At 47.7% G+C, this 21,663-nt stretch overlaps 1 protein-coding gene across 1 annotated transcript in view; it reads right to left on the bottom strand.

Annotated features, from left to right (window-relative positions):
* LOC147665964 (interleukin-1 receptor type 2-like) overlaps positions 1-21,663 on the bottom strand; it is a 95,226-nt gene that overhangs the window by 27,024 nt on the left and 46,539 nt on the right. The window contains exons 4-5 of the mRNA XM_086949374.1: positions 16,132-16,261; positions 11,441-11,613 (exon numbers count right to left, since the gene is read on the bottom strand). Of these exons, the coding sequence (XP_086805500.1) occupies positions 11,441-11,613; positions 16,132-16,261 (303 nt within the window). The remainder of the gene's footprint in view (positions 1-11,440; positions 11,614-16,131; positions 16,262-21,663) is intronic.

The following is a 21,663-nucleotide window of genomic DNA, read 5'->3' on the forward strand; positions in this document are numbered from 1 at the left end:
CCCAGGCGGCAGACCCCAGAGGCGAGGCCAGGATGGCGAATCAAGCCTCAGCCCTGTTGGCCCCCATCCCATTCCTGCCCAGACCGGGGGAACCCCAGTTAAAATGGGAGGATTGGAAGGAATACTTTCAAAATTACATTGAGGCACTGGAGGACGAGAATGGGGAGGAGTACACCCCGGCAAGGAAAAAGAGACTGTTACTCCATAATTTAGGCCCAGAAGGGGTGAGAGTGTTCAAGAACTTGGTGCCCAAGGAGAGGGCTGCGACGGAGACAGATGTCTTCAAAAATGCACTAGAAGACTTGGACAGTCATTACCGCCCAGCAGTCTGTGTCTCCATAGACCGTTACAATTTTCAACAGAGGAAACAAGAGGCAGGTGAATCCATTGATGACTACGTAGCCGCGCTCCGACGACTGGCCATCACGTGCCAGTATGGGGCCCTACAGGATGAATACATAAAAGACCAGATAGTTATGCACACCACCAGTAGGGCCGTCCAAGACAAGCTATGGGCGCAGAACGAAACCTCGCTCAAGGAAGTTGTGGCAATGGTAAAAAAGGCGGAAATGTCTAAACGCGGTGCAGACGCGGCCAAAAGGGAAGGCACGCAGAGACAGATGATTAACAAAATAGATGAAGCCTCACAGTCCAGTAATCAAAAGGTGACGTATGGAGAACAGAGGAAGGATACCAAATGGACAGGGAAACAGACGGTCCGCCCCAGCACAGGCAGCAAGTTCTCGTGTTATAGATGTGGTAGCACGGCGCATTCCGCTCAAGATAAACGCTGCCCTGCGTTCTGCGCCAGATGCGCGTTCTGCGGCCTGGTCGGCCATTTTGAAAAAGTATGCCGCAAGAAGGGGAAGAAATCCACGGTCAAGTGTGTAGAATCTGCCAATGCGGAAATCAGCGAGGAAGACGACCTAGAAGAGGGTGACATGGTGCTGTGCATTGAAGACCAGGTGGTGGAGGTGTCAGGGAAGCGAAGAGATAAGCCTCGCACGGACATGCTCATAGGTGGAGTGAAAGTACACGTGGCCGTCGACTCAGGATCTCCCTGGACCATCGTACAAAGATCCATATGGGACGAAGACTTCGCACCAGTAGTGGGACCAGACCTACTGCCACCGGACATCAAACCCATCTCGTACACTGAGAACGCCATTCCCCTGGTGGGGTGCCGAGACTTCACATTCGAATTCAGAGGGAGGTCGGCCACATGCACCCTGTACGTTGCTGAGAAGGGCCCATCGGTGCTTGGATGGAGAGACGCAGGGGATCTGGGAATCATACTCAACCCGGGCGGGAGAGAACAAATACTGTTAACGGACGAGTGGCCCCTCACGAAAGAAGAAGACTGGAAATCTGCATACCCCAAAGTTTTTGAGGGTACAGTCGGTAAACTGGACAAATTCGTCCACAAAATGGTCCTCAAGGAAGGAGAAGTACCAGTAGTACACAAGGTCAGGAACATACCCATATCCACAAGTGGAGCGGTGCAACAAGAACTTCTGAGGCTGGAGGAGCAAGGCATCATAGAGCCGGTGGACAGTTCGGAGTGGCTATCCCCCTTGGTGGTAGTTAAGAAACCTAATGGAAAGGTTCGTCTCTGTGTGGACCTCCGAGAGCTCAATAAAAACCTCATCGTGGAGAAATTTCCCCTTCCCAGGATTGAGGAGATGCTGGCAAGGACAAAAGGTGTCACCCATTTCTCCACCATAGACCTCACGTCAGCGTACTATCAAATTGAGCTGCATCCCTTGAGCAGGAAGTACACCTCCTTCATTACGCCCTTCGGGTGCTACCAGTTCCGGAGGATGCCCTTTGGTCTAGCATCTGCAGCGGCCGTATTTCAGAAGCTGATGCATCGGTTGTTCAAGGACATCTCAGGGGTGCAGTACTTCCAGGATGACATTCTGGTGATGGGTGCCACCAAGGGAGATCACGACAGAAAGTTACACAGAGTCCTAGGAGTGCTGCAAAGCAAGGGACTAACTGCAGAATGGAGCAAATGTAAGATTGGGACTCACTCAGTAACGTACTTGGGCCACAAAATCGGTACACATGGTATTTCACCCAAGGAACAAAACATGAAGGCCATCAGGAATGCCAAAGCTCCGAGTACCAAGGAGGAAGTGCGGTCATTCCTCGGAATGGCTGAGTATTACAGCAAGTTCGTGAGGCACTTTGCCACCAGAACATACAGAATGAGGCAACTCATCAGAGACAAGGCAAAGTTTGATTGGGACTCAGATGCGCAATCTGAATTTGACACGATAAAGGATTGCATCAGCCAAGCTGTTCCGCTGCAAGGTTACGTCCCCACCGGCAAGACCATAGTGACGACGGATGCAAGCGACAAGGGCTTAGGGGCGGTCTTGGCACAGGAGAGGGAAGATGGATCCATCGAAACCATCAGCTTTGCTTCACGCGCGCTGTCCCCGACGGAACAAAGGTACAGCGTCATTGAAAAAGAGATGCTGGCGGTCACTTGGGCCATGGGCAAGTTTCGGCAGTTCATTTGGGGCACGAGATTCAAGCTTTAAACAGATCACAAACCTCTGATTAAAGTACTGACGTCCTCGGGCCATGACACAGCGACCCCGAGAATTGCGAAAATGACATTAAAGCTACTTGATTACACCTATGACGTGGAGTACCTACCGGGAACGCAAAACAGGGTCGCAGATTACCTCAGCCGGGCTGCGGCGATGGAGGATGCGCCGGAGGAGGCCCCGGACAAAGAGGAGATGGTGGCCAGCATGGAGGACCATGAGACGACGATAAGCTGTCCGGAATGGGCGGCTGCTTATGAGCAGGATGCGGAGAAGGTAGAGATAAAAAGGCATCTGACGTCTGGATGGCCAGACAAAAAGAAGCTCAAGGAAGGAGTGCGAAGGTTCTGCGAGATGAGAGAGGAACTGTCCCTGAGCGATTCGGGAATCTTCCTATATAGAGGAGAAAGGGTAGTGCCACCGGAAACACTGATACCCAGGTTGTTGAAACAACTGCATGAAGGACACCTGGGCATCGTAAAGACCAAAGCACGTGTCAAGCAAATGTATTGGTGGCCAGGCATGGATGTCCACATAGAAAGACAAGTGAGGGAGTGTGGGCAATGCCAAGGAGCGGACAAAGTTTTACGACCACTCAGACCAGCCTTGGGAAAGTTTGACACCCCACAAAGCCCCTGGGAGAACGTGGCCATTGATATACTTGGGCCCGTCCTGGACAGCAGAGGTGTGAACAAATATTTATGTGTGGTGATAGATAAGTATTCCAAATGGCCTGAAGTGGACATACAAGAGTCCATGGATACGGACACGATACTGAAATTTCTGACGTCTGTGTTCTTAAGAGAAGGTATACCCAAATCCATTCTCAGTGACAATGGACCGCAATTTGTCTCGGACAAGTGGGTTCGATTTATGAGGAGGAACGGGATTGAGTCAAGGCACACGGCCGTCTACCACCCAGCATGCAACGGCCAAGTGGAGCGGTTCAACCGCGTGCTAATGGGATCCATACAGGCAGCCATCTCACAGGGAAAAGACTGGGAGACCGAAGTGATGAGCATGCTGTGGGCCTACAGGATCACCCCCACGGTGGTGGGGTACAGCCCGTTCCAAGTGCTAAGAGGACGACATCCATTCACACGGGACAACGTAGTGTGGAGGGAAAAGACCATCACTAGCAAGTGGTCCCCTGCAGTGGTTCAGCACAACCTGGAGAAGGCCCAGGAGATTTATGCTGCACACTACGACAAACGACGCAACGTGAAGGAAACAGAGCTGGAAGAAGGAGAATGGGTCAGGGTCAAACTCCCTACCATACAAAATAAAGGTGAAAGCAAGTTTAGCCAGCCCTTACAGGTCAAGGAGGTGCGAGGCAGGGCGGCTCTCCTCAGCGACGGCAAAGTGTGGTCCCAAGACCGCATGGCCAGAGTCAACAAGATAGTAGTGTGGCCCAAGTCCGAGGAGGAGGAGATACAGGAGGAGTCCCAAGATGCAAGACCTCCACTGGGGCAGAATGCCCAAGACCTGTGGGATGGAGTAGGAGATGACAGAGAAGTGGAAACTCCCAACACAGAGTCCACAGACAAAGAAGGTACACCGGCCGGTGTAGTACAGAGAGGAGATCAGAGAGACGGTGAGAAATCACGAGGAGAGAGAGAGGTGGAAGAGAACATGCCGGTAAGACACACCCGCAGTGGCAGGGCAGTCACTGTGCCCTCTCGATATAGAGACTTTGAAATGAGTGGACACTAGTTATGATGTATTGTTACCGCCAGGTGCCCTCCAGAGATATAGACTTTGGGACTAAAGGGACATTCAGAGAGTTGGGGGGGAATGTTATCTTGTCACTGTTAAAGGGGGGAGATATGTGGTGTGCGCTCTAGTCTATGAGCGTGTACGCGATGACGCGTCACGCCATAGACTGGAGCGGAAGGCGCGAGCATGCGCAGCAGGCAGGAGATTGAAGGCGCGAACGGGGAAAACGACAGTTGGCGACCGGAGCTTGTAGCGAACAGACGCTCGGCGCCCTATTGCTCATGATAACTTTGTTAATGTACAATAAAGCAGTTCTTCACCTACTGAGGCTCAGTGCAGTGAGTTTGGGGGCAAGGAAGGAACATTATACAGGTCTTGTTTTCAATCGGTATTCATATGAAAAATCAGTACAAATCTGTCAACTTGTAGCCATAGTTATAATTGCCTCAGTAGCGGTCCCTTCAAGCCGGGGCAGGGGGGGGGGGGGCGGGGGCGGGGAGGCGGCACGTGCCATTTCACCATCTTTACCGCGCGTACCGCTCCCTCAGCCTGTTCCTCGTTAGGTCGTTATGACACGTCTGCTTTGAAGTCTGGGGAACCTCTTCCTTCAACAACAGGTCTGCCCTGATTTCCCTCCAGTCAGAGTGTCTCACATTCCCTCGGTCCCGAGCACTGTTTGGGTACCAGGGGCACTGAGAGGGCGGGAGAGGGCCTGAGTCACCAGAGGCTGACAATCTGTCATGGGGCTACCGAGGGGGGGGGGGGCACTAGAGGCAAATTTCGGGGGGGGGGGGGGGGCTGAAAAATATTTCAGGTGGGCTAATTCTTCCAACCATAGACAGAGTGACTGTAAGAAGGGGTGAAAACACAACAAAAGCCTAATTTACAAGTAAATGGTCTTTTAAAGACCTTTTAAGTACTGGGTGTGGCTGCAATTAGATGGTCGCCGGCCCATAAAGCTGTGCCAGCCTGGGCTGACACACATGACCGGGGGTGGGGGGGGGGGGCGGGCTGAAGCCCCGTGAGCCCAATGGGTGTTGCGTGCCTGGTTGGCGGTGAAGGTGTGACGGAGGGCGCAGCGGAAGTGTGTGCTGATGGCCTTGCAGGATAAAATGAAATTGTGTTAGGGGTTTGAAATAGACTTTGTTTTTCCTCTGAAGTTAAATTAAGTTTTTTCTTGAACAACAGTGTAACTTTTCATGCTGACGTCTGTGTTGCCGGATTTGGTGTAGGAAGAGAGGCTCATAAAGCCGGTAACGTAGCTCAGTGCACTAATGCACCCAGGCTTGAGATCTTTGTATGAACTGGGAAGACCGAGGTTCCGGTCACGATGGGGTTCACTTAGCTGCTCATTCTTCCAAGGTTGATAAAATGAGTCCCATCAACTTAAGTAATAAGCAGCGCTTAAAAAGAAGACAGTGCATAAACTCTTACAAAAGAGTACTAATTGTTGATAATATTGTTATAATTACTGTATTCAAGAAGTCTAAGCACCTAAGTTGTGTGCACTTACAAGCTTAAACATTAACGTGTTTGGCTATATTTATTGTGGTACTTTGGCCTGGTTGGTGCAGTTGGATGCTACCTACCTGGCATTCTTGGTGTAGTGAGAGTCTGGGTTTGGTGCATTCAGAAGCCCTGATGTATCTTGACCTTGACCCTTGTCACTAGATTTGATGTGGGGAGACGCTCTGCCAGTACTACTTTTTGTTTTTATAACCTGGTCTCTATGCCTCAATATGGTGCAGTGAATGGCTCGGACCTGGACCTATTAATGGAGTTTGTGCATTCAAGAGCATAGACCTTGGCCTGTGTGGCTGGATTTAATGCAGTGAAAAGTTCTGACACTGGTGCACAAGGTTTTGCATTGTGAGTCTTGGACACTGGTATGTGGATTTTGTGCAATGATAGGTTCAAATATCTAACTCAGTTTTTAGGTCCAGCTATTTATAGCTCTGAACTATTGTAGAGGAAACAAACTCTTTGAACAAGCGGATTACGTCCAGTTCATGTGGTGTACTCGTGTGAGAAGCGCATGCACAAAACCCATCAGCCTCGCTCCCATTTGCTCCCCGAGCCAGGCATCTGAAGCTTCCTCAGCGTGCGCTCGGCCTCACTGCCCCTCCCACCCTTCCGACTTCAGACATTCAAGCGTGAAGCTTCCCCAGCGCGCGCTCGGCCAGCTTTGCTTTCCCAGCGTGCACTCGGCCAGCTATAATTACCCCAACATTCCTTTCCTCCCTCGTGTTTCTTGTTTAACATTTTAGTCAGGACTCCAAGTACACGCCAGACCTATTTGCTATTCTAGTTTATACTGGCTGGTGCGCCTTATGTTTTACTGCTTCCAACATGCAAAGGAAGTGGCATGACGCAGAGCCAATTGTGTAGCTAAAACATTTTGTTTTTTCAAAATGCACACCATGTTTTATCTTTAATACACACAGGCTAACACTTTCAACGGAAGCAAGGATAACATACTTTTTGCAGCTGCGCCGCCTATCTTTTGTTTTGCACGGCACGGCGTATTCCTTGAAGCTGTTTTTGCTTCCCCCTCCTGCTCCGCATTATGAGCCCTCCCCCACCCTCTGAGCACAAATGGAGCCTTTCTCAATTAAGCGGCAACGCTCCCTCATTCCTCATCCCTCCCGTAGCCATTCCCTGTTCTGCCCAACTCCTCCCTAGCTCCCAACAACCCCATGCACAGGTCCTGCGAGCGCCTACAATGTGCAGGCTTCACAGCAGCATTTGTATTTTTAAAAATATAGCGTTTGTAGAAGCATTTCCATCCACAGCCATTCGCTACTCTGCCCGACCCCTCTCTCACCCCCAACAGCCCATGTATAGATCTCATGAGCACCTACAGGGTACGGGCTTTACTGCTGCAGCATTTGTATTTTCAAAAGAGTAACGTGTGAAGGCATTTGCAGTTTGTAAATGCTCTGTCACCATAGGGAAAGGAGTATTTGATTGTGTGTACTTTATAGCATGTGTACTGCCAGAGCTGCGAAGAAATGCTTTCACATTCTTCATAAAACAATTTGTCCATGTCCCCAGAACTGGCACGGAGTGTTGGACTCGTGACATGGTGAAAAGTCAACGAGAGACTTGGTGCAAAGCTGTTGTTTTAGACAAGTGCTATTTAACTCATGGGACGAAGTGCTCAATGCAGGCAGTGTGCAATCAAAGGGTGAGCAGACAAATTGACTTGCCATCCCTGTCTGCAGGGAGTACTGCCGCTTCATGGCTAGTCTGCTTAAGGACGCAATGTTAACCAAGAGGGCGGGAGCTCGACATGAGGTAAATACAACACTGGAATTAAGGAGTAAACTAATCGCCTACCACAGAATTAGACTTCCACTCCTGCACTCTTTAATCTTCTTTTCACTGGCTCTTCCTCGTCTTTTTTAGCCTTTCAGAGTTACTGAACCGTTTTGTTTCTTTAGCGAGCCACTTTTACTATTTAAAAAACAAAACGGCTTATGAATGCAAACATTTTGCTTCTTTCTTACAACGGATCCTTTTGTGATACAGTGCTACTTCTATTTTTATTGCCTTGTTTTTTTTAGACATGTCTTTGTAAAAATAAAAAATTAATAACAATTTACCCTCGTGCCAATTTACCCAGGCCAGGCTGTTGCTGGTCTACGTGCGTTTTACTTCCCTATTCAGTAGAGTCTGCTGCGGCTCTGGGCATGCAGCTCTGCAATAAAAGTCAACATAAAAGCTTTTGAAGTCGAGGTTATATTGCAGCAATTTAGAGACAGGCAAAGGCAATGGGGCTCAGATCTCACAGAGGGGCGGGAAGCACATTCTAAAGGGCGACTGCAGGCGACGGTGAGAATGTTGACCATTCCTTGCACATTAATTTATTTTTCTAAACCCTGACTTAAGGAGCGCCCCTTAGCACCTTTTCCTGAATGTGCCTTGCTTAGTGAGCGCATACCTCCGACTCAGCAATGGCCCAGGAACGCAGCCCGCTACCAGCCCTACCCTCCAACTACTTAACGTGAATCACAGCTTCCTGTGACAGCGCTTCTCCAACAGCCACATTTATGAGAAATATTTCAGTAGCTATGTGTTCTGGGGTCGTTTTATTAGCTCTACTTACACTCTCTCTCTTACACACACTCTCTCTTACACACTCTCTCTCTCACACACTCTCTCTCACACACTCTCTCTCACACACTCTCTCTCACACACTCTCTCTCACACACTCTCTCTCACACACACTCTCACACACACACACACTCTCTCACACACACACTCTCTCACACACACACACACTCTCTCACACACACACTCTCTCACAGACACACTCTCACACACACTCTCGCACACACAAACTCTCACACACACACACACTCTCTCTCACACACACACTCACACACACACAAACACACTCTCTCTCACACACACACACTCTCAAAAACACACACACTCTCTCACAAACTCACACACTCTCACACATCTCTCTCTCTCACACACGCACACTCTCTCTCACACACACAGTACAGCCTTCTACCACCAACACTCTTCCACTCTATCCGCCACCACTCTATGCGCCACCACCCTATCCACCACTCTAGCGCCTACACTCTAGCGTCCACACTCTAGTGCCCACACTCTAGCCCCACCACTCTACCCGCCCACCACTCTACCCGACCACCACTCTACCCGACCACCACTCTACCCGACCACCACTCTACCCTCAAAATCCACCATCCAAATCCACTATCTAAGTACTACCACACCCTCCAAATCCACCCTCCGACTACACCCTCGAACTCCATCATCCAACTACACCCTCCAACTCAATACTCCAAATCCACCCTCCAACTCCACCCTCCAAATCCAACATCCAACTCCACCCTCCAACTGCAACATCCAAATACAACTCCAGCCTCCAACTCCAGCCTCCAACTCCAGCCTCCAACTCCAGCCTCCAACTCCAGCCTCCAGCCTCCAACTCCAACTCCACCCTCCAACTCCACCCTCCACCTCCACCCTCCATCAATCAGGGACACCACCACATTACTCGGGGACACCACCACATCACTCGGGGACACCACCACATCACTCGGGGACACCACCACATCACTCGGGAACACCACCACATCACTCGGGAACACCACCACATCACTCGGAAATACCACCACATCACTCAGCCCAACCACATCATCACTCAGCACCACAACAGCACTCTCCTTGCTTGCTACCAACAAGCATTGCCATAGCCAATAGGACTCGCATTAGGAAAGTGTAAGCTATTGGCTTTGTGAATAACAATGCTATTAATTTATATATTTTCAAAGCCAACACATATTAAAAAAATGTGTCATTTACATTACCAATAGCTCACACTTTCATAATGCGAGACCTATTGCATTGCAAATGCTTGTTGAATTTGGTCCAGTGAAAGGTTCGAGCCGAGGCTCTCTTGCTGGATTTGGTTTGCCTACTAGAGACAGGAAGTTGCAAAGGTTTGAGGCTGTGGAAAATAAGGTCTTCTGTTCGAAGAGCCTTTCCCTCTGTACCACAAACACAACCTGTATTTTGATCTCTTATTCCCATGTATTGTGGGAACTGATGCAAAGGCTTACTTTAAACATCTCTGTCTAAACAAGCATTGAAAATGCAATAGGTCTCGCCTTTGATTAAGTTAAAGCCATTTCCTTTGCTAATGGTATTGTACAGCAAAACAAATGGCTTTGATTTAATTAAAGGCAAGACCTATTGCATTTTCAATGCTTGTTCTCATTTGTCATCCAAGCTGGTTGTTCGCACTAGAACCTCCTTTCTGCTTAAAATTGTCACTTCCGTTCATGTAGGCAAGTCCATCACCCTGCCTACTTTTTACACGCCACTACATCCCTCCAAAGAAGAGGAGTGACTTCACCGTCTGGACCCAAAAAGAGAGTTGTTATTCTACCTTGACCGCACGAAAGAGTTCAGAGTGGACGACCAACTTGTTGTGGGGTATGTCGAAGCAAAGAAGGGAATACCTATGCGGAAGCGAAGTATCTACTTATGGTTCAAGCTCTGTATTAAGATCTGCTACGCATTGTCCAAGAAACGACCCCTTGAGTGCTTGCATGCTCATTCCACCAGAGCCAAGGCAGCGACCAATGCGTTAGCACATGGAGTCTAGGTCCTCGACATATGCCAGACAGCAACATGGCCTCCCTGTGCAAATGCACCAAAAACTACTGCCAGGACAATCAGGTCCATTGTGACGGGCACTTTGACCGTTCGGACCTGCAGGACATTTTGGTGGGAAATTGTTTCGCAAACCCACCTGTGAGGAAGTACTGCTTTGGTATTTATTCTAAGGTAAGGAATCTGTGGCTAGAAGTCTTTATCAGGTGAACAAGGTACTTGCCTTGGGTAACGCCTTATCTGGTAGACACTCCATCTATCCACAGATTCACACCACCAATCCTCCCAGCTCTTCAAATGGAAATGGATTTCTACAGACAGGGCTGTTCCCCTTTTAGGGTTGTAGTTTTACACACCAGTGGTCCGTGTTCTTTGTGGCTCCACGCACCTCATGTGGAAAGTTGTGAAAAGGGACGGACGTCAGTGCGCTGAGTTGGTGCCTATATAGGCACTGTGCACGTCACGTCTGATGATGTCGTGTGGAGCCGAACGACGCCACCTATCGGCATGCAGGGGTACTGCATATAAACCTTTCTGGATCTAGTCTGAAGGCTGGAGATAATTCTAAGGTAAGGAATCTGCGGTTAGATTGGGTCTCTACTAGATAAGGTGTTACCGAAGGTAAGCAACTTGATTATTGCCTCCAAAGGAGGATCTCCATTATCATATTGCTGAAAGTTTTTCTCAAGCAACCGGTCCACAAAGGCTCATTTGCCAGTGTTCCATCTCTGCAGGTCACTCTTATGCAGCCAGTTCCTGCAAGAGCCTCTCTCATGTAGTCTATTTATACAAGCCTTATACAAGCAGTCTGTCTCTGATGATTCTCGCGCTCACAGTCCGTCTCTAGCAAATTCTGTTAAGTTTCCTGTCATCAATGGCACTCTCTTGTTTAATATAGTACCCTTATATGTTTCTAGAGCTCAGCACTTTCTCTCATTGACACACTGCCCTGTCCCCCCATTCTCACGTCTTGCAAGGTCCCAGGTCCTGCATAGTTTAACTGAACTGACCTTTAATATGCCTGGCTCTTCTGGCTTCTTGGTGGATCAAGGTAAAGTTCCTATTATCGAAGCCAGATGGATCTTGTACTACACAGGTGAATCTACTTCTGAACTCTTTGATGCCGACGCTTTGGAAGGAGAGGGTGCTTTCCACAATGAAGAATGGCTTTGTGGGAATATTCCTGTAAATAAAAAAAGGAAAAGAAAGACGGATGACATTTAATCGAAATATATTTTAATGACTCATTGTCAGATAATTGAGTGCATTTTTTTTGGGTGCTTTGCATAATTCCAAACACGTAGTTTCGGATCACTCTTCAGTTTGTAGGAACACAACACTACAGTCAGGACATAAAGACGCGGACAACTATGTACCATAGGGATGAGCTTGTGGGCCTTCCAGGGTGAGAAGAGGTTGCCTGATCGAGTGTCAAAAGTTTGTCAGGGCAAGCAGCTGGATGTTGCTCTGATTGGGACTGAGGGCGTCCTGAACCGGGTGCGGACTGCACCCCGAGGGCGGGCTGGATGGTTCCTCCATTTAACTTTGGACGCCCTGTTGTTCTTGCTTGATTTCCTCTTTTGAGGCTTCTGGGGGGAATATTAGGGATCCAGTGTCTGTTCATTCTCTGAACCTTTCCTTCAGCCCAGTGTTCACTTAATTGACCTAACAAAGCCAGGGCTGGGCTCACATCTTCTCAGCACCTTATGCAGCATCTCCCACACTGTTTACTGTATACCTGGATGAGCGTTAATGATCGAGACCAGAGGGTCTACCATGCACAGCAGCCAATCAAACGATGAAAGCCAAGACCATTCGTGTCCGAGTGATTATAGGCAGGTCTCAGCTGCCATCAAGAAGGTCGTGACTGGGAGGGGTGGGCGAGTGGCAGCACCCCGAAGCATACAGAGTAACAGCAGAGGAGCAGAAGCCAGAAGAGCTGGGGACAGCTCACTTACCAGCGATGCAACCCAGGTCCTAAACCCCTAAACAACACGGGAGTACATCTCCCCCTCCAAGCAAGGTGCCATGACCCGCCCAGCAGCTTAAGATAGAGGCATGAAGCAGCAACTGGCATGGGGGAAGCCAGGCAAAGCGGAGGAGTTACTGCGACGGATTCAGGCAGCACCGCAGAAGCAGGCAAAGATTGGCTGCGGCATCACCTGGGCGAGGACCACCATGTGGGGTCAAGCAGCCAGCAAAACAGTGGAGCATGGGAAGCAATCAAGATGCAAGCATCGAGCTGCAGTAGTAAGAGGCTGCTTCCCTCAGGTGCCTGACAATCCAGCATCTTTCTGCATGTAAAGATGAACTCTCATTGGACACAGTTATCTGGAATGTTTTTTCTAGGATGCTGTGGTACATGGCCAGATACACACGTTTCGACCACGCCAGGAGATTTTAATTTAGGGTCTCATGTACAAGATTTTTTGGGGTTACTGGGAAACTTGTAACCCAGGTTTAGAACATTGTTGGAGCTGAATTTACACACTTCCGGCTTCATTTTAAGAGTGTATGTGAGATCATACAACCAGTTGAAAATATTTTTAATGTCTTTTTCAAGTCTTATGGACAAAAAAATTCTACGTCAGCTTTTCACTTTGAATGGGATGTCAGGCAACCTTTTTGTGGCCAGATTGTCAGTTTTTAGGTGGAGTTCCTTTTTGCATCATGTTTTTCTGGTGAATACTGTGTGGTTGGCTCACATGTACATGATGATTCGGGCCAGGTTGTCAGCAATTTGCTGGCACGTATACAACATTGTCCTGGCCAACGTTACAGCTTTGTTCAGCCTACTAAGAGGTTTTAAGAGCATTAAAAAAAGGTAAGGATTCAGGTTACTTGTGCTTTACAATGCAAAGAGGATTTGAGTGTAGAACTGTATGCCTCTGATTTATAGGTTATCAGTGTCTCCTCTCTTTATTAATCCACTTGGCAGCGTGGGCGTGGCTCATTTAAGATCACAAGATTAGTACTGTGAGGGCGTCTTTGTCAAAATAACATGTACAATCCCGTACCAATTTTTTTTTAGGTTGGAAAAATCAGCCTTGGAAGGAAAAGTGGTGATGCTGCATATGTTAAAGACTGTGGGGCATATTACCAACAACTAGCGATAATTTTTGTCTCTAACTTGTTTAGAGACAAAAATTATCGCCGCACATCGGCGATTTTTATCGCAGATAAACCTTGCTATTAACAAGGTTTATCGCAAATGCGATAAAAAACGGCCGAAATGCATGAATATCGCTGAAAAGTCAGCGATATTCATGCATTATCGAGCAAATGCTCTTAGCCATGTTATCCACCTCCCATTGGATAACATGGCTAAGAACTGCTCAGGGCAGGTGTTAGCTTTTGGAGATATTCCCGCTTAGCGCGAATATCTCCAAAAGTTGGTAATAGGAGATAGCGATGTTAGCGACTGTTTTCAGTCTCTAACATCTTGGCACGCCCACTTTGCATCTCATTAGTGATAAATATCACTGACATGCAAAGTGGGGCCCAAGATGGTCGCTATCTCCTACTAGCTGTCGCTAACTGGTGTTAGCGACAGCTTGGTAATAGGCAGATAATTTTATCTCCGCTTTCTTGGCTTTTAAAGCCAAAAAAGCGGAGATAAACCCCCTTGATAATATGCCCCTGTGTTTGGCTTAGAATGTGTCCAAAGGCTGCTCCTGTTTGACAACTCAGTTTAATTGGGTGCTAAAAAGGACAAAGCCTCATGTCACGATAAAAATTATGTCATAAATTGATATAAATAATGTCGTAGAGAAGGCACCGAGCTAACACGCGTTTATCTGTTTCATTTTCAATTCATATGTTTTATAAAGCACTCATTGCCATCAGAAAGCATTAATGTACAGGTAATGACGAAGGGGACGAGTTGACATTGGGGTGTTGGAGTCCAGCGGGATGAGGAAAAGGCCGTCAATGGATACAGGCAAAGGATTTCTTGAACAGATTGATCAGTTTCAAGAAGTTGTCTGAATCCAAGGGAGTTTGGTTCAGCTGTCCTTTAGGCCCCCGGAAAATCCAACTCCCGGGACCCAAATATGGTTGGTCTTGTTTCAGCCGCTTGATAGGATGTTCTGAGTTTAGAGGTAGGACAAAGGTTCCTGGGGGAACGTAGTGTGGAGACAGTTTTATTTTGATGTATAAACCACTGCAGGCCAAAAGCAAAGTGCTTCACGGCCTCAAGAGAGGACCACACCTCTGCAGAAAAAGCCACACCCACTAAGGGAGGGGCGACAAATGCAAAAAACAACAGTTGATGGACAGAATGCACGACAATGTCATACATTCACCCCAGTACAGAGATCTGGGCCTAAAACCATTGTTTATTTGTTCACAATGCCATTCCAGTTTGAACCCAGCCATATGCAAATCATTCTTGACCCTGTACCTCATGGGAACAGTCCAGCCCGAACTGCCAAGCCAGGTCCTCCCTGGACTGGAAACAAGTATACTAGGACCGGTTTCGGGCTTTCAGCCCTCATCAGCCAGGATAGCTTGATTCCAGTGGCATGGAGAGCACGGGACTCACGTCTGAGCATACCCGTCCCACTCGGGGTGACAAATGCAAAAACAACAGTTGATGGACAGAATGCAGAACAATGTCATACATTCAACCCAGTACAGAGATCTGGGCCTAAATTCATCGTTTTTTTGCTCACCATGCCATCATCCCTTTGGTATCGCTTTGTTCGCCCTAAGTTGGCAGGGTATGCCCAGACGTGGGTCCCTTGCTCACTTTGCCACTGGATTCAAGATAGGCTGGCTGATGAGGGTTATGAACCCGAAACAGGTCCCAGGATGCTTGTTTCCAGTCCAGGGAAGACATGGCTTGGCAGTTCGGGTTAGACTGTTCCCAGGAGGCACAGGGTCAGGCTGATTTGCATATGGCCATGCCGAACTGGGGTGGTGGAGTGAGCTAAAGAATGATTATGGATTATACCCAGATCAGTTGACTGGGGGTGAGTGTTTGATTTGATCAAACGATCCGTCCATCATCCCCTCTGGTATCACCCAGGGAGGGGCGACATTATTAATGATGAAAAGGAGAAGCACAAAAGAACAGATTTTTTTTTTAAATGAGTGGATAAACATATTACTATTGATTATTAGTGCCAGGGCGGTTTAGGTCCAGACTAACCAAGGAGGGCTTCAGTGTCTGTTCTGCAAAGAGACAGACAGGGTACCAGCTTGCCCCATAGACAGCGGAGGATGCTAGGATGACAAAAGGGTTTGTTCCTGCCCCGAAATATAAAGAAATGTGAAAGCACAGCTAACCCATCAGCTAGATAGTATACCCGGCTTTTTAACATGTTCAAATTTTGCAAATAAACAGGATTTCAATGTTGCCTCCCTGTCATTTACACAGGTGTACATTAATGTAAAATGTCAAACATCCATAACTGTAGACTTTTAATTTTGAATAGTTTTGAACATAACTTGTTTAAAATGTAATACGAGCTTCATGGACATATGCAAAACTATTGTAAACTAGTTTAAACATTAGGCCATTTTTATGCTTTTCAAATTGCATCTTTGCGCTGTTTTAAAATACTCAAGGTACTACTCCCAGCTTCAGTCTTCTGTGCATCTTTGGGCTGAGCATCATAATATATGCAAAGCCTGTATGCAGAGCCAAAGCGCAGATAGTTTGCATTGGCAGTGGAGCTGACTCCCAGGGTCCTCTTACCGTGGCGCGCTCTCACTCACTCTCCCATCGGGGTACAGGTCTTCCACGAAAGTGCCGTTCACCAGCCAGTAGATCATGTGTAAATTCTCCCAGCTGCAGTTTGCTTTGCATGTTATTTGGAATTCTGTATCTAATAAAGGAGGGAGGGCAAAGGAAGAGAAAGTTGATCTTCTGTAAATTGATTCAGCCGGAGATATCCCAAGTGGAATTACTGTCAAACCATCTAAGGAACTAATGCTATAAAAATCACTACTATCAACCAAAAATTGTCTGTTAGTTGGCTGGAACTTTACAACCACTCATTCTTTTTGCCAGTTTTCCATGTCCGAGCTTTCATGTCTGACCAGAATTGTATTATTTCTAGCAACTTTGTGCTCTCAACCTGTCCAACACAAAACATGGTCTTTCCATCCCAGTCAGCCACATCGACCAAATATATTATCATTAGTCACTGAAGGTAAAGAAGATACTGCTGTACCACAAAGGATGACGTGAGCAGCCCGGTCACTCTTTCCTGTCCAATCACTGATCATGGACCGATGTCTCAGGACTCTCTATTGCTCTCGTGACCTCTCTCCATGGACTCAAACTTGCAACCAGACTCATTGGCTCCCCACTAATCATCACACGTGTTTTTACCCAGTATCTTGCTTACTATCACACTGAGTGGCCTCACAGTGCTGCTGATGGCAAGTGTCAGTGCCACCCAAGTGATTTTTTTCGATCTTGGAACTGTAAATCCTTTGCTGCTGTTTAACATAACATAACACAGTCCAAAAGGTTACTATTGCTTTCTGATCTATCAGCAGTTCATCATCACCTGCTAAGCACATATTGCATCACAGTTATTCTCTAAAATAATGTTCTTAATAATGTTTCAAATTAGGTTTTGAAATTGAAGGTTTTTTGTTTGCACTATTCATTGAGAAGTTACATGGTTGATCAGGGAGTGAAAAACGAATTCCTTATTTTGAGGGGAAAATTTCTATGTGGATTTTTTTTTATTAAACTGACTGTCTTGTCACCTCTGCTTGCTTTGTAGTTGGAAATTCATGCACATGGGAAGATATATTTTCTCACCTCTAGCACTCTGTTCATGTTCAGCAGCAACTAACTTAGAGTTTCTTCTCGAGGCAGACCACAGATGAGGTTACTGGGGTAGTGCGTGGGAGCTTGGATAGAGGTCTGTGTGCCACATATTGTTTCTGTTGGGAGTATTTACAGAATTTTAAGAAGTAAACCAGGCCAGAGGTCATCATTATCTAATAATTCATTATAGACTACAATTGCATTTCTATCTTTCCAAAATAATCTGTCACATCTGTAAACAAGAGTTTATACTCCCAGGGCAGGTGCAAAGATTGTAGGCATCCTAGGCAAAGTGACATTTTGCCACTTTCTACATGCAATGGAGTCCTATTTTATGGGTGCTCTTAGGTCCAAATTCTATCTCAACGAAGAGATCCTCCACAATGGCGGCATACCCTTGCTTATGACCCTATTAGAAGGCCTTTGGTCTCTATCAGGGCTGACAGTGAACTGTGACAAGTCTTGTTTACACCCACTGTTCTGCATATAAGAGCAGGGTACCAGAAGGGCTTACCAATGGAGGGCCGCCTACAACTCAGGACCATCAAATACTTTGACGTAAACATGACGAACCGTTCACTGCTAAAAGTGGCAAAATGTGTAATGTAATTCGTGTTCATGTTAAGCGCTCCAATACCTTTCGGGTCGAGTTCGTGCTATATAAAACTACAAAATAAATTTTCATAAACCACCAGCCTCACACCCGTATGCAGGGGAACTGCCACTCAGGTCACTGCTGGACTGTATCAGACCAGCCCAAATCTTTGACATACGACTGTGGAGAGAGGCGGGCATACACACCAGGGGCGATTTAATTGCTGAGGGAAATGTGTGCTCCTTTGACGACTTTCAAGTAACACACTATGTAGGAGTAGGACAGTTTCTGCTACACAACGCCCTCACGAGACTAGCAACAGGCACTTGGCCCAGCAGGCAGACAATGCCCGCAGTGCTTAATTTGAGCTTCTGGTTTCCAGTGCTTGGCACCCGCACTTAATTGTCAACACCAGCACCTAGGAGGGTCTGTCACATGGTGGCGCTGTCTGTCTAACTCAGAAATGAGCAAAACAGTCATTTGTTAATTTATTGCACATTAAAAAGGACTTATACCTGCTGCCGAAGGAGTGTGGTAGTTGGTTGTCTGATGAGGGCCCTGGTACGTATCTTTTTATTTTTTTTACAAATTAGGCACTGAAACGGAAGAGTTCTCGCCTCTCAAAGGTAGCCCACACATATGTAACCACAAGAGGTCACTGCATTGCTACAAACTGGAGGAGTATGTGTCGAGAGGGCCCTAAGGAGTGGTGGGAGGGACACATTGGACATGAACTGACCCCTGCTCAGTGGGGGCGGTGACTTGGTAGTGTGAAACAGACTTCCAAACATTCCAGGCTGATGTACACACAGTTTAATCAGGGTACAAGTAGGGGGTACATGCAGGTACACGGGGGTCCACCGACTATTTTCACAGTGTATGCTCCGTCCCCCCTGCCAAGAAGTTGGGCCCAACAGAAATATGCTGAACTTGTCCTGGTGTAAGACACCGAGACACGTTCAGCAGCCAACGTTCAGCAGCGCATGTACGTTGTCTGTTTTCAATTCCCAGCAGCCAAGTGCTGACAGTGAGGGAGCTTTTTTTTTACCTCCAGCTGGGCCGAAGTTAAGGGGCCATCAGGCCTCTTTTTGTTTGAATATCCTGATGGAGGTGTCCTGGAACCTCACACTTAAATGGGGGGAAACAAAGACACAAAGCTTGTTATCTCTTCACATGTAATTAAGAGAGGCATGCTTTTGCCTTTGTTCAGTCCCTGTATATAATAGATGCATGCACTGTAAGAATGTCAGATGTGTTGGTCTGTCCCAGTATTTACACAAATAACAATTTCATTAGCACTATTTTATTTCTTTTATAGCGCTAAGCAACCCAATGCAGGGTGTCAGAGCTCTTTATGTAACCTATACATTATACATTGCAAATAAATCATGTACATGTGTAAATCAATGTACAAGATGAGTTGCAGGAGGCAGGGTTACAAGGTGAAGGAGTCATGTCCTTCATAGCTCACTTTGCTATATTACAAGGATTACAATTTATGAACTGTAGGACGCAAAAGGATCTCTGTGTTAAAAGCAGTAACCAACTTTACTATCTACAGAAAATAAAAATCTGTCATCTGCGTGTTACCTGATGTGCTTTGCAGGAGACACATTAACCTTTTACTACTTTGATTCAAATCTGGGGCACAGATCTCTCTAACAAATGCTTTAACCCGAGTTATCTCACCATTTTTATTATTCCCTGAGATATACTGGGCACCTTTACAGCAGATGCCTTAACCCAATCAAATATTTTAAAATGTGACCGTTCCGGGCCGTGACTACTGCACATTTTGCAGATCCTTGGGTGAGACCTCCGGCCTGTACATGAATCCGGGCAAATCCACGCTTTGGCTACTGGGTGGCCGGCAGAGCGTTGGGGCCTGGGCATCGGGCCTTCGGTTGGCGACGGATGGGGTGAAGTACCTGGGAGTCTTCTTATCTGAAGATGCTGCTATATCACTCCGGTGTGGGATCGGGTACGCGAGGACCTGAAGGTCTGGGCGCGGATGCCACTATCTATTCTCAGTCGGTCTGCAATTTTTAAAATGGTGGCGCTGCCACGCCTGGTGTACCAGCTACAGAATCATACCCATGTGCTTCCCCCCCGCTGGTTCCGGCAGCTTAACTCCGCTCTGAGCGGATTTTTGTGGGAAGGGGGCGTGGCTCGGGTGGCTCTACGGACATGTTTTCTGTCAACCTACACCGGTGGCCTGGCCATGTCGGACGTGCTTTCGTATTATCAGGCGGCGCACCTTCTTGTTTTAAATGACTGGTGGTATGGCGACCGGGGGGACCCGGCTTACGCCGTTGAGAGACACTTAATGGGCTCGGCGTCCGTGCATACGCTGTTGTATGCGGCACCCCTTCGGAGGTCCCTCCTGTCAGCCACGCAGGTGGTTTTCCACGTGTGGAGGCAGGCGTTGCGGCGGATGGGTTGGTGGAATGTCCTTACACTGGAGACCCCCCTCTGGCGCAATGGAAGGCTCCCGCAGTTAGATGCCTTGACGGGCTTCAGGGGCTGGGACGCCATTGGCATTTCCACCCTGGGCGACGTTTTGTCTGGTGATACTCTTAAATCCTTCGCGAACCTACAGGAGGACTTCGGGATGCCCCGCAACCAGTTCTATAAAGATCTCCAATTCCGCCATGCCCTGGCACCCTCCCTGGTTGGCCTGGAGCAGATCCCTGAATTCAGTCCCATCGAAGCGAAAATCTTCATGGGCGAACTGCCAGACAAAACACTTTCGCGTATCTATCAGAAATTGGTGCGGCATTGCTCCTCAGATTTGGGTGGCCTTAGGGCCCACTGGGAGCGGGACGTCGGGGACTTGGACGAGGAGGATTGGGTTGAGGCCCTCGAAAGCCCCAGAGGAGCGGCCATATCCACGCGCCTGCGACTAGTCCAGCTCAGATACCTGCACCGCACATATTACACCAGACAGCGGCTGTGGAAGGCGGGACTAGTAGCGTCCCCCGACTGCCTTCACTGTGGGCTAGAGGTTGGTACGTTACTACACACGGTTTGGGACTGCACATCGTTGCGAAGGTTCTGGGATGGGATCCATCGTTGCCTAGTGAGGTCTTAGCCTGGAAGATACAGAGGGACCCCAAACTTGCACTGCTGCATGTCATGGCTGGGGTCGGGGGAAACAGGTATAAATGCCACTTACTGTTGTTAGGACTTGCATTGGCCAAGCGGGATATTGCGAGAGCATGGAAGGCCACCCAGGCCCCGTCACTCACAGCTTGGAAGAATGGAATGGATTACTGCATGGGCCTGGATCAACCGGTATTCCTGGCGAGGGGCTGTCCCTGGAAGCATTTCAAAATCTGGAAACGGTGGGCGGACTACCGGGGTCTGGACCTAGACCCGCAACCCGAGAAGGACACCCTCATGACGACATGAGGACACGGACTATGAACAGTGGCAGTTGGTATGGACCATACATGGCATGATAATGTTTTCCTATGTGATGCGACAGATGGGCGAACTTGCACGCAGGGAGGGCGCGGGAGGGGGAGAGGGTGGGGGGTTGCATGTTTAATTACATTCTGTGGTACTATCTCTTTAGGAGGGGAGGTGTTAATGGATATTCATTGTTATAAATGTGACTATAGATACAGCTTATACAGTGATGCTGGCATTTGTCTTTGGGTGACAGAGATGTGCATAACATGTGAGTTCACACAATAAAATCTGTTTTAAAAAAAAATATTTTAAAATGTAGACTTTGCAACCAATTAAGCATAACAGATCTACTGCCATGCTTCTTATTGTTGTCAATTTGTTAGTGGCAGGGCTTAAAAAAATTAATGTATTAGTTGAGGCCCAGATTTTGCGTT

Source organism: Lissotriton vulgaris, unplaced genomic scaffold (genome assembly GCF_964263255.1).
Source record: "Lissotriton vulgaris unplaced genomic scaffold, aLisVul1.2 SCAFFOLD_1529, whole genome shotgun sequence".
Classification (NCBI taxonomy): domain Eukaryota; kingdom Metazoa; phylum Chordata; class Amphibia; order Caudata; family Salamandridae; genus Lissotriton; species Lissotriton vulgaris.